General features: G+C 41.3%; 1 protein-coding gene across 1 annotated transcript; it reads right to left on the reverse strand.

Annotated features, from left to right (window-relative positions):
* Nucleotides 1-18,234: 18,234 nt before the first annotated feature.
* LOC103645719 (uncharacterized) lies at nt 18,235-19,162 on the reverse strand. The gene is made up of 4 exons (XM_020546351.1): nt 19,082-19,162; nt 18,949-18,993; nt 18,609-18,863; nt 18,235-18,524 (listed from the first exon to the last, which is right to left on the reverse strand). The coding sequence occupies exons 1-4, from the start codon at nt 19,082-19,084 to the stop codon at nt 18,456-18,458; spliced, it is 372 nt and encodes a 123-aa protein (XP_020401940.1). The 5' UTR covers nt 19,085-19,162; the 3' UTR covers nt 18,235-18,455.
* Between the last annotated feature and the right edge of the window lie 1,048 nt (nt 19,163-20,210).

The following is a 20,210-nucleotide window of genomic DNA, read 5'->3' on the forward strand; positions in this document are numbered from 1 at the left end:
TTGTGTGGCCATTGATCGTCGACCAGAGCCTCATACACCTCACCCCACATATATTTCCTTGCCATAGATCACGTTCTTGGATTTATGGTGGAGACCATTTCTTAGTCAAAAATCTGTAGGTGTCAGCCTTCGGTATTATTGAAAATGGTCGTCCATGGCTATTTTCGACAAAAATGGGGTTTGTGTGGCCATTGATCATCGACCAGAGGCTCGTACACCTCACCCCACATATGTTTCCTTGCCATAGATCACATTCTTGGATTTATGGTGGAGACCATTTCTTGGTCAAAAATTCGTAGGTGTTAGCTTTTAGTGTCATTGAAAATGGTCGTTCGTGGCTATTTTCGACAAAAATGGGGGTTGTGTGGCCATTAATTGTCGACCAGAGGCTCGTACACCTCACCCCACATATGTTTCCTTGCCAAATATCACATTCTTGGATTTATGGTGGAGACCATTTCTTGGTCAAAAATTCGTAGGTGTTAGCCTTCGGTATTATTGAAAATGGTCGTTCATGGCTATTTTTGACAAAAATGGGGGTTGTGTGGCCATTGATCATCGACCAGAGGCTCGTACACCTCACCCCACATATGTTTCGTTGCCATAGATCACATTCTTGGATTTATGGTGGAGAGCATTTCTTGGTCAAAAATTTGTAGGTGTTAGCCTTCGGTATTATTGAAAATGGTCGTTCATGGCTATTTTCGACAAAAATGGGGGTTGTGTTGCCATTGATCATCGACCATTGGCATGTACACCTCACCCCACATATGTTTCCTTTCTATAGATCACATTCTTGGATTTCTGGTGGATACAATTTCTTGGGCAAAAATCCGTACGTGTTAACCTTCGGTATTATTGAAAATGTTGATTAATGGCTATTTTCAACAAAAAATGGGGGTTGTGTGGCCATTGATCATCGACTAGAGGCTAGTACACCTCACCCGTCATATGTTTTTTTGCCATAGATCACATTCTTGGATTTATGGTGGAGACTATTTCTAGGTCAAAAATTCGTAGGTGATAGCATTCAGTGTCATTGAAAATGGTCGTTCATGGCTATTTTCGACAAAAATGGGGGTTGTGTGGCCATTGATCGTCGACCAGAGGCTCGTACACCTCACCCCACATATATTTCCTTGCCATAGATCACATTCTTGGATTTATGGTGGAGACCATTTCTTAGTCAAAAATCCGTAGGTGTTAGCCTTCGCTATTATTGAAAATGGTCGTCCATGGCTATTTTCGACAAAAATGGGGTTTGTGTAGCCATAGATCATCGACCTGAGGCTCGTACACCTCACCCCACATATTTTTCCTTGTCATAGATCACATTGTTGGATTTTTGGTGGAGACCATTTCTTGGGCAAAAATCCGATCACATTCTTGGATCTATGGTGGAGACCATTTCTTGGTCAAAAATTCGTAGGTGTTAGCCTTCAGTGTCATTGAATATGGTCGTTCATGGCTATTATTGACAAAAATGGGGGTTGTGTGGCCATTGATCATCGACCAGAGGCTCGTACACCTCACCCCACATATGTTTCCTTGCCTTAGATCACATTCTTGGATTTATGGTGGAGACCATTTCTTGGTCAAAAATTCGTAGGTGTTAGCCTTCAGTGTCATTGAAAATGGTCGTTCATGGCTATTTTCGACAAAAATGGGGGTTGTGTGGCCATTGATCGTCGACCAGAGGCTCGTACACCTCACCCCACATATGTTTCCTTGCCAAAGATCACATTCTTGGATTTATGGTGGAGATCATTTATTGGTCAAAAATTCGTAGGTGTTAGCCTTCGGTATTATTGAAAATGGTCGTTCATGGCTATTTTCGACAAAAATGGGGGTGGTGTGGCCATTGATCATTGACCAGAGGCTCGTTCACCTCACCCAACATATGTTTCGTTGCCATAGATCACATTCTTGGATTTATGTTGGAGAGCATTTCTTGGTCAAAAATCCGTAGGTGTTAGCCTTCGGTATTATTGAAAATGGTCGTCCATGGCTATTTTCGACAAAAATGGGGGTTGTGTTGCCATTGATCATCGACCAGAGGCACGTACACCTCACCCCACATATGTTTCCTTGTCATAGATCACATTCTTGGATTTCTGGTGGAGACCATTTCTTGGTAAAAAATCTGTAGGTGTTATCATTAGGTATTACTGAAAATGGTCGTTCATGGCTATTTTCGACAAAAATTGGAGTTGTGTGGCCATTGATCATCGACCAAAGGCTCGTACACCTCACCCCACATATGTTTCCTTTCCATAGATCACTTTCTTGGATTTCTCGTGGAAACCATTTCTTGGTCAAAAATCCGTACGTATTATGCTTTGGTATTATTGAAAATGGTCGTTCATGGCTATTTTCGACAAAAATGGGGGTTGTGTGGCCATTGATCATCGACCAAAGGCTCATACACCTTACCCCGCATATGTTTCCTTGCCATATATCACATTCTTGGATTTCTGGTGGAGACGATTTCTTGGTCAAAAATCCGTAGGTGTTAGCCTTCTAAATTATTGAAAATGGTAGTTCATGGCTTTTTTCGACAAAAATGGGGGTTGTGTGGCCATTGATCATCGACCAGAGGCTCGTACACCCAACCCCACATATGTTTCCTTGCCATAGATCATATTCTTGGATTTCTGGTGCAGACCATTTCTTGGTCAAAAATCCGTAGGTGTTAGCCTTCAGTGTCCTTGAAAATGGTCGTTCATGGCTATTTTCGACGAAAATGGGGGTTGTGTGGCCATTGATCATCGACCAGAGGCACGAACACTTCACCCCACATATGTTTTCTTGCCATAGATCACATTCTTGGATTTCTGGTGGAGACCATTTCTTGGTCAAAAATCCGTAGGTGTTAGCCTTCGGTATTATTGAAAATGGTCGTTCATAGCCATTTTCGACAAAAATGGGGTTGTGTGGCCATTTATCATCGACCAGAGGTTCGTACACCTCACCCCACATATGTTTCCTTGCCATAGATCACATTCTTGGATTTATGGTGGAGACCATTTCTTGGTCAAAAATTCGTAGGTGTTAGAGCCATGAACGACCATTTTCAATAATACCGAAGGCTAACACCAACGGATTTTTGACCAAGAAATGGTCTCCACCAGAAATCCAAGAATGTGATCTATGGCAAGAAAATATATGTGGGGTGAAGTGTTCGAGCCTCTTGTGGATGATCAATGGCCACACAACCCCCATTTTTGTCGAAAATAGCCATGTACGACCATTTTCAAGGACACTGAAGGCTAACACCTACGGATTTTTGACCAAGAAATGGTCTCCACCATAAATCCAAGACTATGATCTATGGCAACGAAACATATGTGGGGTGAGGTGTATGAGCTTCTGGTCGATGATCAATGGCCACACAACCCCCATTTTTGTCGAAAATAGCCATGAACGACCATTTTCAATAATACCGAAGGCTAACACCTATGGATTTTTGACCAAGAAATGGTCTGCACCAGAAATCCAAGAATATGATTTATGGCAAGGAAACATATGAGGGGTGAGGTGTACGAACCTCTGGTCGATGATAAATGGCCACACAACCCCATTTTTGTCAAAAATAGCTATGAACGACCATTTTCAATAATACCGAAGGCTAACACCTACGAATTTTTTACCAAGAAATGGTCTCCACCAGAAATCCAAGAATGTGATCTATGGCAAGAAAACATATGTGGGGTGAAGTGTTCATGCCTCTGGTCGATGATCAATGGCCACACAACTCCCATTTTTGTCGAAAATAGCCATGAACGACCATTTTCAAGGACACTGAAGGCTAACACCTACGAATTTTTGACCAAGAAATGGTCTGCACCAGAAATCCAAGAATATGATCTATGGCAAGGAAACATATGTGGGGTGGGGTGTATGAGCTTCTGGTCGATGATCAATGGCCACACAACCCCCATTTTTGTCGAAAATAGCCATGAACGACCATTTTCAATAATACCGAAGGCTAACACCTATGGATTTTTGATCAAGAAATGGTCTGCACCAGAAATCCAAGAATATGATTTATGGCAAGGAAACATATGAGGGGTGAGGTGTACGAACCTCTGGTCGATGATAAATGGCCACACAACCCCATTTTTGTCGAAAATAGCTATGAACGACCATTTTCAATAATACCGAAGGCTAACACCTACGAATTTTTGACCAAGAAATGGTCTCCACCAGAAATCCAAGAATGTGATCTATGGCAAGAAAACATATGTGGGGTGAAGTGTTCATGCCTCTGGTCGATGATCAATGGCCACACAACTCGCATTTTTGTCGAAAATAGCCATGAACGACCATTTTCAAGGACACTGAAGGCTAACACCTACGGATTTTTGACCAAGAAATGGTCTGCACCAGAAATCCAAGAATATGATCTATGGCAAGGAAACATATGTGGGGTGGGGTGTACGAGCCTCTGGTCGATGATCAATGGCCACACAACCCCCATTTTTGTCGAAAAAAGCCATGAACGACCATTTTCAATAATTCAGAAGGCTAACACCTACGGATTTTTGACCAAGAAATCGTCTCCACAAGAAATCCAAGAATGTGATATATGGCAAGGAAACATATGCGGGGTGAGGTGTACGAGCCTTTGGTCGATGATCAATGGCCACACAACCCCCATTTTTGTCGAAAATAGCCATGAACGACCATTTTCAATAATACCGAAGCATAATACGTACGGATTTTTGACCAAGAAATGGTTTCCATGAGAAATCCAAGAAAGTGATCTATGGAAAGGAAACATATGTGGGGTGAGGTGTACGAGCCTTTGGTCGATGATCAATGGCCACACAACCCCAATTTTTGTCGAACATAGCCATGAACGACCATTTTCAGTAATACCGAAGGATAACACCTACAGATTTTTTACCAAGAAATGGTCTCCACCAGAAATCCAAGAATGTGATCTATGGCAAGGAAACATATGTGGGGTGAGGTGTACAAGCCTCTGGTCGATGATCAATGGCAACACAACCCCCATTTTTGTTGAAAATAGCCATGGACGACCATTTTCAGTGATACCGAAGGCTAACACCTACGGATTTTTGACCAAGAAAGGGTCTCCACCAAAAATCCAAGAATGTGATCTATAGCAAGGAAACATATGTGGGGTGAGGTGTACGAGCCAATGGTCGATGATCAATGGCCACACAACCCCCATTTTTGTCGAAAATAGCCATGAACGACCATTTTCAATAATACCGAAGGCTAACACCTACGGATTTTTGACCAAGAAATGCTCTCCACCATAAATCCAAGAATGTGATCTATGGCAACGAAACATATGTGGGGTGAGGTGTACGAGCCTCTGGTCGATGATCAATGGCAACACAACCCCCATTTTTGTCGAAAATAGCCATGAACGACCATTTTCAATAATACCGATGGCTAACACCTACGAATTTTTGACCAAGAAATGGTCTCCACCATAAATCCAAGAATGTGATCTTTGGCAAGGAAACATATGTGGGGTGAGGTGTACGAGCCTCTAGTCGATGATCAATGGCCACACAACCCCCATTTTTATCGAAAATAGCCATGAACGACCATTTTCAATGACACTGAAGGCTAACACCTACGAATTTTTGACCAAGAAATGGTCTCCACCATAAATCCAAGAATGTGATCTATGGCAAGGAAACATATGTGGGGTGAGGTGTACGAGCCTCTAGTCGATGATCAATGGCCACACAACCCCCATTTTTGTCAAAAATAGCCATGAACGACCATATTCAATGACATTGAAGGCTAACACCTACGTATTTTTGACCAAGAAATGGTCTCCACCATAGATCCAAGAATGTGATCGGATTTTTGCCCAAGAAATGGTCTGCACAAAAAATCCAACAATGTGATCTATGACAAGGAAAGATATGTGGGGTGAGGTGTACGAGCCTCAGGTCGATGATCTATGGCCACACAAACCCCATTTTTGTCGAAAATAGCCATGGACGACCATTTTCAATAATACCGAAGGCTAACACCTACGGATTTTTGACTAAGAAATGGTCTCCACCATAAATCCAAGAATGTGATCTATGGCAAGGAAATATATGTGGGGCGAGGTGTACGAGCCTCTGGTCGACGATCAATGGCCACACAACCCCCATTTTTGTCGAAAATAGCCATGAACGACCATTTTCAATGACACTGAATGTTATCACCTACGAATTTTTGACCAAGAAATAGTCTCCACCATAAATCCAAGAATGTGATCTATGGCAACAAAACATATGTCGGGTGAGGTGTACTAGCCTCTGGTCGATGATCAATGGCCACACAACCCCCATTTTTTGTTGAAAGTAGCCATTAATCAACATTTTCAATAATACCGAAGGTTAACACGTACGGATTTTTGCCCAAGAAATTGTATCCACCAGAAATCCAAGAGTGTTCGTGCCTCTGGTCGATGATCAATGGCAACACAACCCCCATTTTTGTCGAAAATAGCCATGAACGGCCATTTTGAATAATACAGAAGGCTAACACCTACGGATTTTTGACCAAGAAATGGTCTCCACTAGAAATCCAAGAATACGATCTATGGCAAGGAAACATATGTGGGGTGAGGTGTACGAGCCTCTGGTCGATGATCTACGGCAACACAACCCCATTTTTGTCGAAAATAGCCATGAACGACCATTTTCAATAATACCGAAGGCTAACACCTACGGATTTTTGTCCAAGAAATGGTCTCCACCATAAATCCAAGAATGTGATCTATGGAAAGGATACCTATGTGGGGTGAGATGTATGAGCCTCTGGTCGATGATCAATGGCCACACAACCCCCATTTTTATTGAAAATAGCCATGAACGACAATTTTCAATAATATCGAAGGCTAACACCTACAGATTTTTGTCCAAGAAATCGTCTCCACCAGAAATCCAAGAATGTGATCTATGGCAAGGAAACATATGTGGGGTGAGGTGTACTAGCCTCTGGTCGATGATCAATGGCCGCACAACCCCCATTTTTTGTCGAAAATAGCCATTAATGAACATTTTCAAGAAAACCGAAGGCTAACACCTACGAATTTTTGACCAAGAAAGGGTCTCCACCGAAAATCCAAGAATGTGATCTATAGCAAGGAAACATATGTGGGGTGAGGTGTACAAGCCAATGGTCGATGATCAATGGCAACACAACCCCCCATTTTTGTCGAAAATAGCCATGAACGACCATTTTCAATAATACCGAAGGCTAACACCTACAGATTTTTGACCAAGAAATGCTCTCCACCATAAATCCAAGAATGTGATCTATGGCAACGAAACATATGTGGGGTGAGGTGTACGAGCCTCTGGTCGATGATCAATGGCCACACAACCCCCATTTTTGTCGAAAATAGCCATGAACGACCATTTTCAATAATACCGAAGGCTAACACCTACGAATTTTTGACCAAGAAATGGTCTCCACCATAAAAATCCAAGAATGTGATCTTTGGTAAGGAAACATATGTGGGGTGAGGTGTACGAGCCTCTGGTCGACGATCAATGGCCACACAACCCCCATTTTTGTCGAAAATAGCCATGAACGACCATTTTCAATGACACTGAAGGCTAACACCTATGAATTTTTGACCAAGAAATGGTCTCCACCATAAATCCAAGAATGTGATCTATGGCAAGGAAACATATGTGGGGTGAGGTGTACGAGCCTCTGGTCGATGATCAATGGCCACACAAACCCCATTTTTGTCGAAAATAGCCATGGACGACCATTTTCAATAATACCGAAGGCTAACACCTACGGATTTTTGACTAAGAAATGGTGTCCACCATAAATCCAAGAATGTGATCTATGGCAAGGAAATATATGTGGGGTGAGGTGTATGAGCCTCCGGTCGACGATCAATGGCCACACAACCCCCATTTTTGTCGAAAATAGCCATGAACGACCATTTTCAATGACACTGAATGCTATCACCTATGAATTTTTGACCAAGAAATAGTCTCCACCATAAATCAAAGAATATGATCTATGGCAACAAAATATATGTCGGGTGAGGTGTACTAGCCTCTGGTCGATGATCAATGGCCACACAACCCCCATTTTTTGTTGAAAATAGCCATTAATGAACATTTTCAATAATACCGAAGGTTAACACGTACGGATTTTTGCCCAAGAAATTGTATCCACTAGAAATCCAAGAATGTGTTTTATGGCAAGGAAACATATGTGGGGTGAGGTGTACGAGCCTCTGGTCGATGATCAATGGCCACACAACCCAATTTTTGTCAAAAATAGCCATGAACGACCATTTTAATAATATTGAAGGCTAACAACTACGGATTTTTGCCCAAGAAATCGTCTCCACCAGAAATCCAAGAATGTGATCTATGGCAAGGAAACATATGTGGGGTGAGGTGTACGAGCCCTTGGTCGATGATCAATGGCCACACAACCCCCATTTTTGTCGAAAATAGCCATGAACGACCATTTTCAATAATACCTAGGGCTAACACCTATGAATTTTTGACCAAGAAATGGTCTCGACAAGAAATCCAAGAATGTGATCTATAGAAAGGAAACATATGTGGGGTGAGGTGTACGAGCCTCTGGTCGATGATCAATGGCCACACAACCCCCATTTTTGTCGAAAATAGCCATGAACGACCATTTTCAATAATATCGAAGGCTAACACCTATGGATTTTTGACCAAGAAATGGTCTCCACTAGAAATCCAAGAATGTGATCTATGACAAGGAAACATATGTGGGGTGAGGTGTACGGGCCTCTGGTCGATGATCAATGGCAACACAACCCCCATTTTTGTCAAAAATAGCCATGAACGGCCATTTTGAATAATACCGAAGGCTAACACCTACGGATTTTTGACCAAGAAATGGTCTCCACTAGAAATCCAAGAATACGATCTATGGCAAGGAAACATATGTGGGGTGAGGTGTACGAGCCTCTGGTCGATGATCAATTGCAACACAACCCCATTTTTGTCGAAAATAGCCATGAACGACCATTTTCAATAATACCGAAGGCTAACACCTACGAATTTTTGACCAAGAAATGGTCTCCTCCAGAAATCCAAGAGTATGATCTATGGCAAGGAAACATATGTGGGGTGAGGTGTACGAACCTCTGGTCGATGATAAATGGCCACACAACCCCATTTTTGTCAAAAATAGCCATGAACGACCATTTTCAATAAATACCGAAGGCTAACACCTACAGATTTTTGACCAAGAAATGGTCTCCACCAGAAATCCAAGAATGTGATCTATGACAAGAAAACATATGTGGGGTGAAGTGTTCGAGCGTCTAGTCGATGATCAATTGCCACACAACCCCCATTTTTGTCGGAAATAGCCATGAACGACCATTTTCAAGGACACTGAAGGCTAACACCTACGGATTTTTGACCAAGAAATGGTCTCCACCATAAATCCAAGAATGTGATCTATGGAAAGGAAACATATGTGGGGTGAGGTGTATGAGCCTCTAGTCGATGATCAATGGCCACACAACCCCCATTTTTATTGAAAATAGCCATGAACGACAATTTTCAATAATATCGAAGGCTAACACCTACAGATTTTTGTCCAAGAAATCATCTCCACCAGAAATCCAAGAATGTGATCTATGGCAAGGAAACATATGTGGGGTGAGGTGTACTAGCCTCTGGTCAATGATCAATGGCCGCACAACCCCCATTTTTGTCGAAAATAGCCATTAATGAACATTTTCAAGAATACCGAAGGTTAACACGTACTGATTTTTGCCCAAGAAATTGTCTCCACCAGAAATCCAAGAATGTGATCTATAGCAAGGAAACATATGTTGGGTGAGGTGTACGAGCCTCTGGTCGATGATCAATGGCCACACAACCCCATTTTTGTCGAAAATAGCCATGAACGACAATTTTCAATAATACCGAAGGCTAACACCTACGGATTTTTGACCAAGAAATCGTCTCCACCAGAAATCCAAGAATGTGATATATGGCAAGGAAACATATGTGGGGTGAGGTGTACGAGCCTCTGGTCGATGATCAATGGCCACACAATCCCCATTTTTGTCAAAAATAGCCATGAACGACCATTTTCAATAATACCGAGGGCTAACACCTACGGATTTTTGACCAAGAAATGGTCTCCATCAGAAATCCAAGAATGTGATCTATGGAAAGGAAACATATGTGGGGTGAGGTGTACGAGCCTCTGGTCGATGATCAATGGCCACACAACCCCCATTTTTGTCGAAAATAGACATGAACGATCATTTTCAATAATACCGAAGGCTAACACCTACGGATTTTTGACCCAGAAATGGTGTCCACTAGAAATCCAAGAATGCGATCTATGGCAAGGAAACATATGTGGGGTGAGGTGTACGGGCCTCTAGTCGATGATCAACGGCAACACAACCCCCATTTTTGTCAAAAATAGCCATGAACGGCCATTTTCAATAATACCGAAGGCTAACACCTACAGATTTTTGACCACGAAATGGTCTGCACTTGAAATTCAAGAATACGATATATGGCAAGCAAACATATGTGGGGTGAGGTGTACGAGCCTCTGATCGATGATCAATGGCAACACAACCCCCATTTTTGTCGAAAATAGCCATGAACGACCATTTTCAATAATACCGAAGGCTAACACCTACGGATTTTTGACCAAGAAATGGTCTCCACCAGAAATCCAAGAATGTGATCTATGACAAAAAAACATATGTGGGGTGAAGTGTTCGAGCGTCTGGTTGATGATCAATGGCCACACAACCCCCATTTTTGTCGAAAATAGCCATGAACGACCCTTTTCAAGGACACTGAAGGCTAACACCTATGGATTTTTGACCAAGAAATGGTCTCCACCATAAATCCAAGAATGTGATCTATGGAAAGGAAACATATGTGGGGTGAGGTGTATGAGCCTCTGGTCAATGATCAATGGCCGCACAACCCCCATTTTTCGAAAATAGCCATGAACGACCATTTTCAATAATACCGAAGGCTAACACCTACGGATTTTTGTCCAAGAAATTGTCTCCACTAGAAATCCAAGAATGTGATATATGGCAAGGAAACATATGTGGGGTGAGGTGTACGAGCCTCTGGTCGATGATCAATGGCCACACAACCCCCATTTTTGTCGAAAATAGCCATGAACAACCATTTTTAAGAAGACAGAAGGCTAACATGTACGGATTTTTGACCAAGAAATGGTCTTCACCAGGAATCCAAGAATGTGATCTATGGCTAGGAAACATATGTGGGGTGAGGTGTACAAGCCTCTGGTTGATGATCAATGGCCACACAACCCCCATTTTGTTGAAAATAGCCATGAACGACCATTTTCAATAATACCGAAGGTTAACACGGACGGATTTTTGTCCAAGAAATGGTCTCCACCAGAAATTCAAGAATGGGATCTATGGAAAGGAAACATATGTGGGGTGAGGTGTACAAGCCTTTGGTCGATGATAAATCGCTACACAACCCCCATTTTTGTCGAAAATAGCCACGAACGACATTTTCAATAATACCGAAGGTTAACACCTATTGATTTTTTACCAAGAAATGGTCTCCACCAGAAATCCAAGAATGTGATCTGGGGTAAGGAAACATATGTGGGGTGAGGTGTACGAGCCTCTGGTCGAAGATCGATGGCCACACAACCCCCATTTATGTCGGAAATAGCCATGAACGACCATTTTCAATAATACCGAAGGCTAACACCTACGGATTTTGACCAAGAAATCATCTCCACCAGAAATCCAAGAATGTGATATATGGCAAGGAACATATGTGGGGTGAGGTGTACGAGCCTCTGGTCGATGATCAATGGCCACACAACCCCCATTTTTGTCGAAAATAGCCATGAACGACCATTTTCAATAATACCGAAGCATAACACGTACAAATTTTTGACCAAGAAATGGTCTCCACGAGAAATCCAAGAATGTGATCTATGGCAAGGAAACATATGTGGGGTGAGGTGTACGAGCCTTTGGTCGATGATCAATGGCCACACAACCCCCATTTTTGTCAAAAATAGCCATGAACGACCATTTTCAGTAATACCAAAGTCTAACACCTACGGATTTTTGACTAAGAAATGGTCTCCACCAGAAATCCAAGAATGCGATCTATGGCAAGGAAACATATGTGGGGTGAGGTGTACGAGCCTCTGGTGGATGATCAATGGCAACACAACCCCCATTTTTGTCAGAAATAGCCATGAACGACCATTTTCAATAATACCGAAGGCTAACACCTACGGATTTTTGACCAAGAAATGGTCTCCACCAGAAATCCAAGAATGTGATCTATGGCAAGGAAACATATGTGGGGTGAGGTGTACGAGCCTCTGGTCGATGATCAATGGCCACACAACCCCCATTTTTATCGAAAATAGCCATGAACGACCATTTTCAATAATACCGAAGGCTAACACCTACGGATTTTTGACTAAGAAATGGTCCCCACCAGAAATCCAAGAATGTCATCTATGGCAAGGAAACATATGTGGGGTGAGGTGTACGAGCCTCTGGTCGATTATCAATGGCCACACAACCCCCATTTTTGTCGAAAATAACCATGAACAACCATTTTTAAGAAGACCGAAGGCTAACATGTACGGATTTTTGACCAAGAAATGGTCTCCACCAGGAATCCAAGAATGTGATCTATGGCTAGGAAACATATGTGGGGTGAGGTGTACAAGCCTCTGGTTGATGATCAATGGCCACACAACCCCCATTTTGTTGAAAATAGCCATGAACGACCATTTTCAATAATACCGAAGGTTAACACGGACGGATTTTTGTCCAAAAATGGTCTCCACCAGAAATTCAAGAATGTGATCTATGGAAAGGAAACATATGTGGGGTGAGGTGTACAAGCCTTTGGTCCATGATAAATCGCTACACAACCCCCATTTTTGTCGAAAATAGCCACGAACGACATTTTCAATAATACCGAAGGCTAACACCTATTGATTTTTTACCAAGAAATGGTCTCCACTAGAAATCCAAGAATGTGATCTGGGGTAAGGAAACATATGTGGGGTGAGGTGTACGAGCCTCTAGTCGATGATCGATGGCCACACAACCCCCATTTATGTCGGAAATAGCCATGAACGACCATTTTCAATAATACCGAAGGCTAACACCTACGGATTTTGACCAAGAAATCATCTCCACCAGAAATCCAAGAATGTGATATATGGCAAGGAACATATGTGGGGTGAGGTGTACGAGCCTCTGGTCGATGATCAATGGCCACACAACCCCCATTTTTGTCGAAAATAGCCATGAACGACCATTTTCAATAATACCGAAGCATAACACGTACGAATTTTTGACCAAGAAATGGTCTCCACGAGAAATCCAAGAATGTGATCTATGGCAAGGAAACATATGTGGGGTGAGGTGTACGAGCCTTTGGTCGATGATCAATGGCCACACAACCCCCATTTTTGTCAAAAATAGCCATGAACGACCATTTTCAGTAATACCAAAGTCTAACACCTACGGATTTTTGACTAAGAAATGGTCTCCACCAGAAATCCAAGAATGCGATCTATGGCAAGGAAACATATGTGGGGTGAGGTGTACGAGCCTCTGGTCGATGATCAATGGCAACACAACCCCCATTTTTTGTCAAAAATAGCCATGAACGACCATTTTCAATAATACCGAAGGCTAACACCTACGGATTTTTGACCAAGAAATGTTCTCCACCAGAAATCCAAGAATGTGATCTATGGCAAGGAAACATATGTGGGGTGAGCTGTACGAGCCTCTGGTCGATGATCAATGGCCACACAACCCCCATTTTTATCAAAAATAGCCATGAACGACCATTTTCAATAATACCGAAGGCTAACACCTACGGATTTTTGACCAAGAAATGGTCCCCACCAGAAATCCAAGAATGTCATCTATGGCAGGGAAACATATGTGGGGTGAGGTGTACGAGCCTCTGGTCGATTATCAATGGCCACACAACCCCCATTTTTGTCGAAAATAGCCATGAATGACTATTTTCAATGACACTGAAGGCTAACACCTACGGATTTTTGACCAAGAACTGGTCTCCACCATAGATCCAAGAATGTTATCTATGGCAAGGAAACATATGTGTAGTGAGGTGTATGAGCCTCTGGTTGAAGATAAATGGCCACACAACCCCTATTTTTATCGAAAATAGCCATGAATGACAATTTTCAATAATACCGAAGGCTAACACATTTGGATTTTTGCCCAAGAAATGGTCTCCACCAGAAATCCAAGAATGTGATCAATGGCAAGGAAACATATGTGGGTGAGGTGTACGAGCCTCTGGTCGATGATCAATGGCCACACAACCTCCATTTTGTCGAAAATAGCCATGAACAACCATTTTCAATAATACCGAAGGCTAACACGTACGAATTTTTGACCAAGAAATGGTCTCCACCAGAAATCCAAGAATGTGATCTATGGCAAGGAAACATATGTGGGGTGATGTGTACGAGCCTCTGGTCGATGATAAGTGGCCACACAACCCCCATTTTTGTTGAAAATAGCCTTGAACGGCCATTTTCAATAATACCGAAGGCTAACACCTACAGATTTTTGACAAACAAATGGTCTCCACCAGAAATCCCAGAATGTGGTCTATGGCAAGGAAACATATGTGGGGTGAGGTGTATGAGCCTTTGCTCGATGATCAATGGCCACACAACCCCCATTTTTGTCGAAAATAGCCATGAACGACCATTTTCTATAATACCGAAGGCTAACACCTACGGATTTTTGACCAAGAAATGGTCTCCACTAGAAATCCAAGAATGTGATCTATGGCAAGGAAACATATGTGGGGTGAGGTGTACGAGCCTCTGGTCGATGATCAATGGCCACACAACCCCCATTTTTGTCGAAAATAGCCATGAATGACCATTTTCAATAATACAGAAGGCTAACACGTACGGATTTTTGACCAAGAAATGGTCTCCACCAGAAATCCAAGAATGTGATCTATGACAATGAAACATATGTGTGGTGAGGTGTACTAGCCTCTGGTCGATGATAAATGGCCACACAACCCCCATTTTAGTCGAAAATAGCCGTGAACAACCATTTTCAAAAATACCGAAGGGTAACACCAACAGATTTTTGACCAAGAAATGGTCTCCACCAGAAATCCAAGAATGTGATCTATGGCAAGAAAACATATGTGGGGTGAAGTATACGAGCATCTGGTCGATGATCAATGGCCACACAACCCCCATTTTTGTCGAAAATAGCCATGAACGACCATTGTCAATGACACTAAAGGCTAACACTTATGGATTTTTGACCAAGAAATGGTCTCCACCATAAATACAAGAATGTCATCTAAGGCAAGGAAACATATATGTAGTGAGGTGAGCCTCTGGTCGAAGATCAATGGCCACACAACCCCCATTTTTGTCGAAAATAGCCATGAATGACCATTTTCAAAATTACCGAAGGCTAACACATTCAGATTTTTCCCAAGAAATGGTCTGCACCAAAAATCCAAGAATGTGATCTATGGCAAGGAAACATATGTGGGGTGAGGTGTACGAGCCTCTGGTCGATGATCAATGGCCACACAACCCCCATTTTGTCGAAAATAGCCATGAACGACCATTTTCAATAATACAGAAGGCTAACACGTACAAATTTTTGACCAAGAAATGGTCTCCACCAGAAATCCAAGAATGTGATCTATGGCAAGAAACATATGTGGGGTGAGGTGTACGATCCTGTAGTCAATGATAAATGGCCACACAACCCCCATTTTTGATGAAAATAGCCATGAACGACCATTTTCAATAATACCAGAGGCTAACACCTACGGATTTTTGACAAAGAAATGGTCTCCACCAAAAATCCAAGAATGTGATCTATGGCAAGGAAACATATGTGGGGTGAGGTGTATGAGCCTCTGGTCGATGATCAATGGCCACACAACCCCCATTTTTGTCGAAAATAGCCATGAACGACCATTTTCAATAATACCGAAGGCTAACACCTACGGATTTTTGACAAACAAATGGTCTCCACCAGAAATCCAAGAATGTGGTCTATGGCAAGGAAACATGTGTGGGGTGAAGTGTATGAGCCTTTGGTCGATGATCAATGGCCACAAAACCCCCATTTTTGTCGAAAATAGCCATGAACGACCATTTTCAATAATACCGAAGGCTAACACCTACGGATTTTTGACCAAGAAATGGTCTCCACCAGAAATCCAAGAATGTGATATATGGCAAGGAAACATATGTGGGGTGAGGTGTACGAGCCTCTGGTCGATGATCAATGCCACACAACCCCCATTTTTGTCAAAAATACCCATGAATGACCATTTTCAATAATACAGAAGGCTAACACGTACGGAATTTTGACCAAGAAATGGTCTCCTCCAGAAATCCAAGAATGTGATCTATGACAATGAAACATATGCGTGGTGAGGTGTATGAGCCTCTTGTCGATGATAAATGGCCACACAACCCCCATTTTATTCGAAAATAGCCGTGAACGACCATTTTCAATAATACCGAATGGTAACACCAACAGATTTTTGACCAAGAAATGGTCTCCACCAGAAATCCAAGAATGTGATCTATGGCAAGAAAACATATGTGGGGTGAAGTGTACGAGCCTCTGGTCGATGATCAATGGCCGCACAACCCCCATTTTTGTCGAAAATAGCCATGAACGACCATTTTCAATGACACTGAAGGCTAACACCTATGGATTTTTGACCAAGAAATGGTCTCCACCAGAAATCCAAGAATGTGATCTATGTCAAGGAAACATATGTGTAGTGAGGTGTATGAGCCTCTGGTCGAAGATCAATGGCCACACAACCCCCATTTTTGTCGAAAATAGCCATGAATGACCAATTTCAAAAATACCGAAGGCTAACACATTCGGATTTTTGCCCAAGAAATGGTCTGCACAAAAAATCCAAGAATGTGATCTATGGCAAGGAAACAAATGTGGGGTGAGGTGTACGAGCCTCTGGTCGATGATCAATGGCCACACAACCCCCATTTTGTCGAAAATAGCCATGAACGACCATTTTCAATGACACTGAAGGCTAACACCTATGGATTTTTGACCAAGAAATGGTCTCCACCAGAAATCCAAGAATGTGATCTATGGCAAGGAAACATATGTGTAGTGAGGTGTATGAGCCTCTGGTCGAAGATCAGTGGCCACACAACCCCCATTTTTGTCGAAAATAGCCATGAATGACCAATTTCAAAAATACCGAAGGCTAACACATTCGGATTTTTACCCAAGAAATGGTCTCCACCAGAAATCCAAGAATGTGATCTATGGCAAGAAACATATGTGGGGTGAGGTGTACGAGCCTCTGGTTAGTGATAAATGGCCACACAACCCCCATTTTTGATCACTACTAGAAAACCCCCCTTGTAGCTATGCTTTTTTGGACAATATGCACGCTTTAATTCGTCTCTATATGAATGTACACACGCTTTCCAAAAACGTGTTAGAAGCGTCTTCGTATGGACCGTATCAGACTTTGTAGAAACGATTATTGTAAGCGTATATATTAGATGAATAGACATTTCATAGACACGTTAGATGCATGTTTAGACACATTGATACGCTTTTATAGATGCGCATATAACATGTGTCTATTATTGTTGTTACGTCATATAGTAACGTTTCATTATGTGTGAAAAAATATAGATACGATATTATAGATACATTCATAATTCATGTGTATTACTATAGTCACGTTTTATAGTGACGCTTTATTGTGCATTAAGGAGTATAGAGACGATATAGTAGGTGACACGAATGATGACATGGCAGGTGATGTGGATAGGTGACATGGCAGGTGATGTGGAAAAATGACGTGGCAGGTGATGTGGAAAGGTGACGTGTCAGCTGAACTGGCGAGTGACACATTTTATAGTAATGCCAAAACGCGTGTTAACAAAAGTAGAAACAATAATATATCCACGTTTGTATTGTGTGCCTACGCATATCAATACGTTATATAGTAACGTCAAAGTGTGTATTAAGACCTGTAGAAACGATTTTGTACATACATCTATATTTGTTTGTAATAATATAGACACGTTATACTGTAACACTTTATTACGTGCCAAAAAAAGATGTTTTCATTTATATATTTATATATATAAATGTGCATCGAGATGAATGTTAAAAAAATCACATTATAAACCCTCAATAATATTGCTTTTGGCCTTGGCAAAATATCAAGAAGCTAACTAACTCGATAGCAAACATGTTCAGTAACTGCCAATTGTGTTCACAAAGAAGCAAAGCCAAAGTGGCAATATCATACAAATATCACTTAAAAATTTTAGTAACTACTAGAATCTAACTGATTCACTTTGCAATTATACTGCTTCCCATCTAGCTTTGTCCACGCCATCTAGCTTTGTCCACGTGCTGCAGGTACCAACTTGTTGCGGGTACAAGATGAGCTTCTAGCTTGCTTCACCTATGAAGCATGTGTTAGATCAATAACTCAATTTGAAGTTATTATGGGGACACATGTACTATTTCAAATAAAAAAGAAACTTACATGTGTAATTGGCCAAGGAATAACATAGCCAATAGCATCAATTAGTGTACGAATCTGATTAGATGGTCTAGGTACCTCCTCATTTGTAATATTGCCAAGTTCAATATTTTCAAGGCCTTCAACAAGAACCCCACAATATTCTGGTCCAAGCTTTGCTCCTAATATTTCTCTTTGGCTATCTGTAGTCACTAACTTCCCTTTGGCCACAACTCTGCCTTTGTTTATCAGTGAAATAAGGTAGACTTGCTTTTGTCTCTACAAATTACAAAACATGAACATATGATATTTTGGTAAAACAACGTCATAATTGGAAAGAAATAAGGCAAATAAAACCACATACTGATTCTGATATGCCCATGCTGGCAGCTTGAACCCTTCGAGTTCTCTATAATAAACATCAAATCATAGCATCACTTAATCAAATTATGCTTTATATTTTAATTGAAACAATAATACAATTAGCTTAGACATACCATGTTGTGCAATATAGGATCACTTGGCAAATCTGTGACTACATTGCCATCAAGTTGTGCCTCCTACAGGCATAGTTTCACTCAATTATTATAGAAAAATAAAATTATAAATATTAGATTTTAACAGGGAATGTAGACGAACAGGAACCAATTACTGAACCCTAGAGTTGCAAAAGAAAGCTAATTAATTAGGCAACTAAACTAAAAGGGAGTTTTTAATGCTTTTCACTTAAGTTTATATAGGCTAAATGAGACGGATTAACAACTGAATGAAAGCAGAGTACATGCTACTTCAGTACTTAAAAAACTACACAGAATCAAAGAGCAATAAATCAACAGGTGACAAGAAACATTGCAAAAACGGACTTGTAGATTTTGGAAAGTTAAACAACTTTCATGTATGGAGAATTCCAAGTTTTAGAGGAAAAGTTGGAGTAAAAAGCTTAATTCAGTTTTGAATCAGACTTGAAGTTTGCTGAAAATAATATCAACTAGCTGTTTTTGGGCCTTCATAACTTTTGATTTATAAACAGTTTGAAGATGGTCATTATAACAAAGTTATAGGGCCTCATGAGGAGTACAAGTTTTGTTAAGTCACCTAGCTCTAAAGTTATATGGAACTTGGTGTAAAATTAGTCCAAAGTAGAGCTAACAGAGTTTCTGCATTTCAGACTTAGTAGATTTCAGAGGCTGAATTTCAGTATTTGGATCCAACTTTGGGCCTTGATATTTTGGAATCCAGGGGGTTGTGGTTAATGAACACTATACCAAACTCGTAGAGAGATGATAGAAGAACAATTCTTATTAAGTGGTATAGCCCCAAAGCTATATGCTACTGGTAGAAAAGATAGTCCAAAGATTGATTGGCAGATTTCTGAGTTTTCAGACTTACAACAGTAACTGAACCTGAAGTTAGTGTTTGATAGCAGTTTTGGGCGCTTGTTTGTGACTAATCCCTAAGTATTTGGGCTGAGAGATCCATAAAGGGATTTAAGACTGTATGTTGGTGAATCACTTTCCTTAAGTGAGCTTGACATAACCCCATGCAAAATTTAGAGTAAAGCTTGCCTAAAAATGGACTGTCAGTGTATTGGGGACTTAGTGGTTCAGAGCTGAAACTCTGAAAAAC

The sequence above is a fragment of the Zea mays genome, chromosome 6 (assembly GCF_902167145.1).
Source record: "Zea mays cultivar B73 chromosome 6, Zm-B73-REFERENCE-NAM-5.0, whole genome shotgun sequence".
Lineage (NCBI taxonomy): Eukaryota > Viridiplantae > Streptophyta > Magnoliopsida > Poales > Poaceae > Zea > Zea mays.

Excerpts from the sequence above, each read along its gene's own strand:
- LOC103645719 (XM_020546351.1), bottom strand. Across the intron at positions 18,864-18,948 it reads GCATGGGCATATCAGAATCA|AGACAAAAGCAAGTCTACCT; the intron begins GTATGTGGTTTT and ends TGTAATTTGTAG. Across the intron at positions 18,525-18,608 it reads TTCCTTGGCCAATTACACAT|GTGAAGCAAGCTAGAAGCTC; the intron begins GTAAGTTTCTTT and ends CATGCTTCATAG.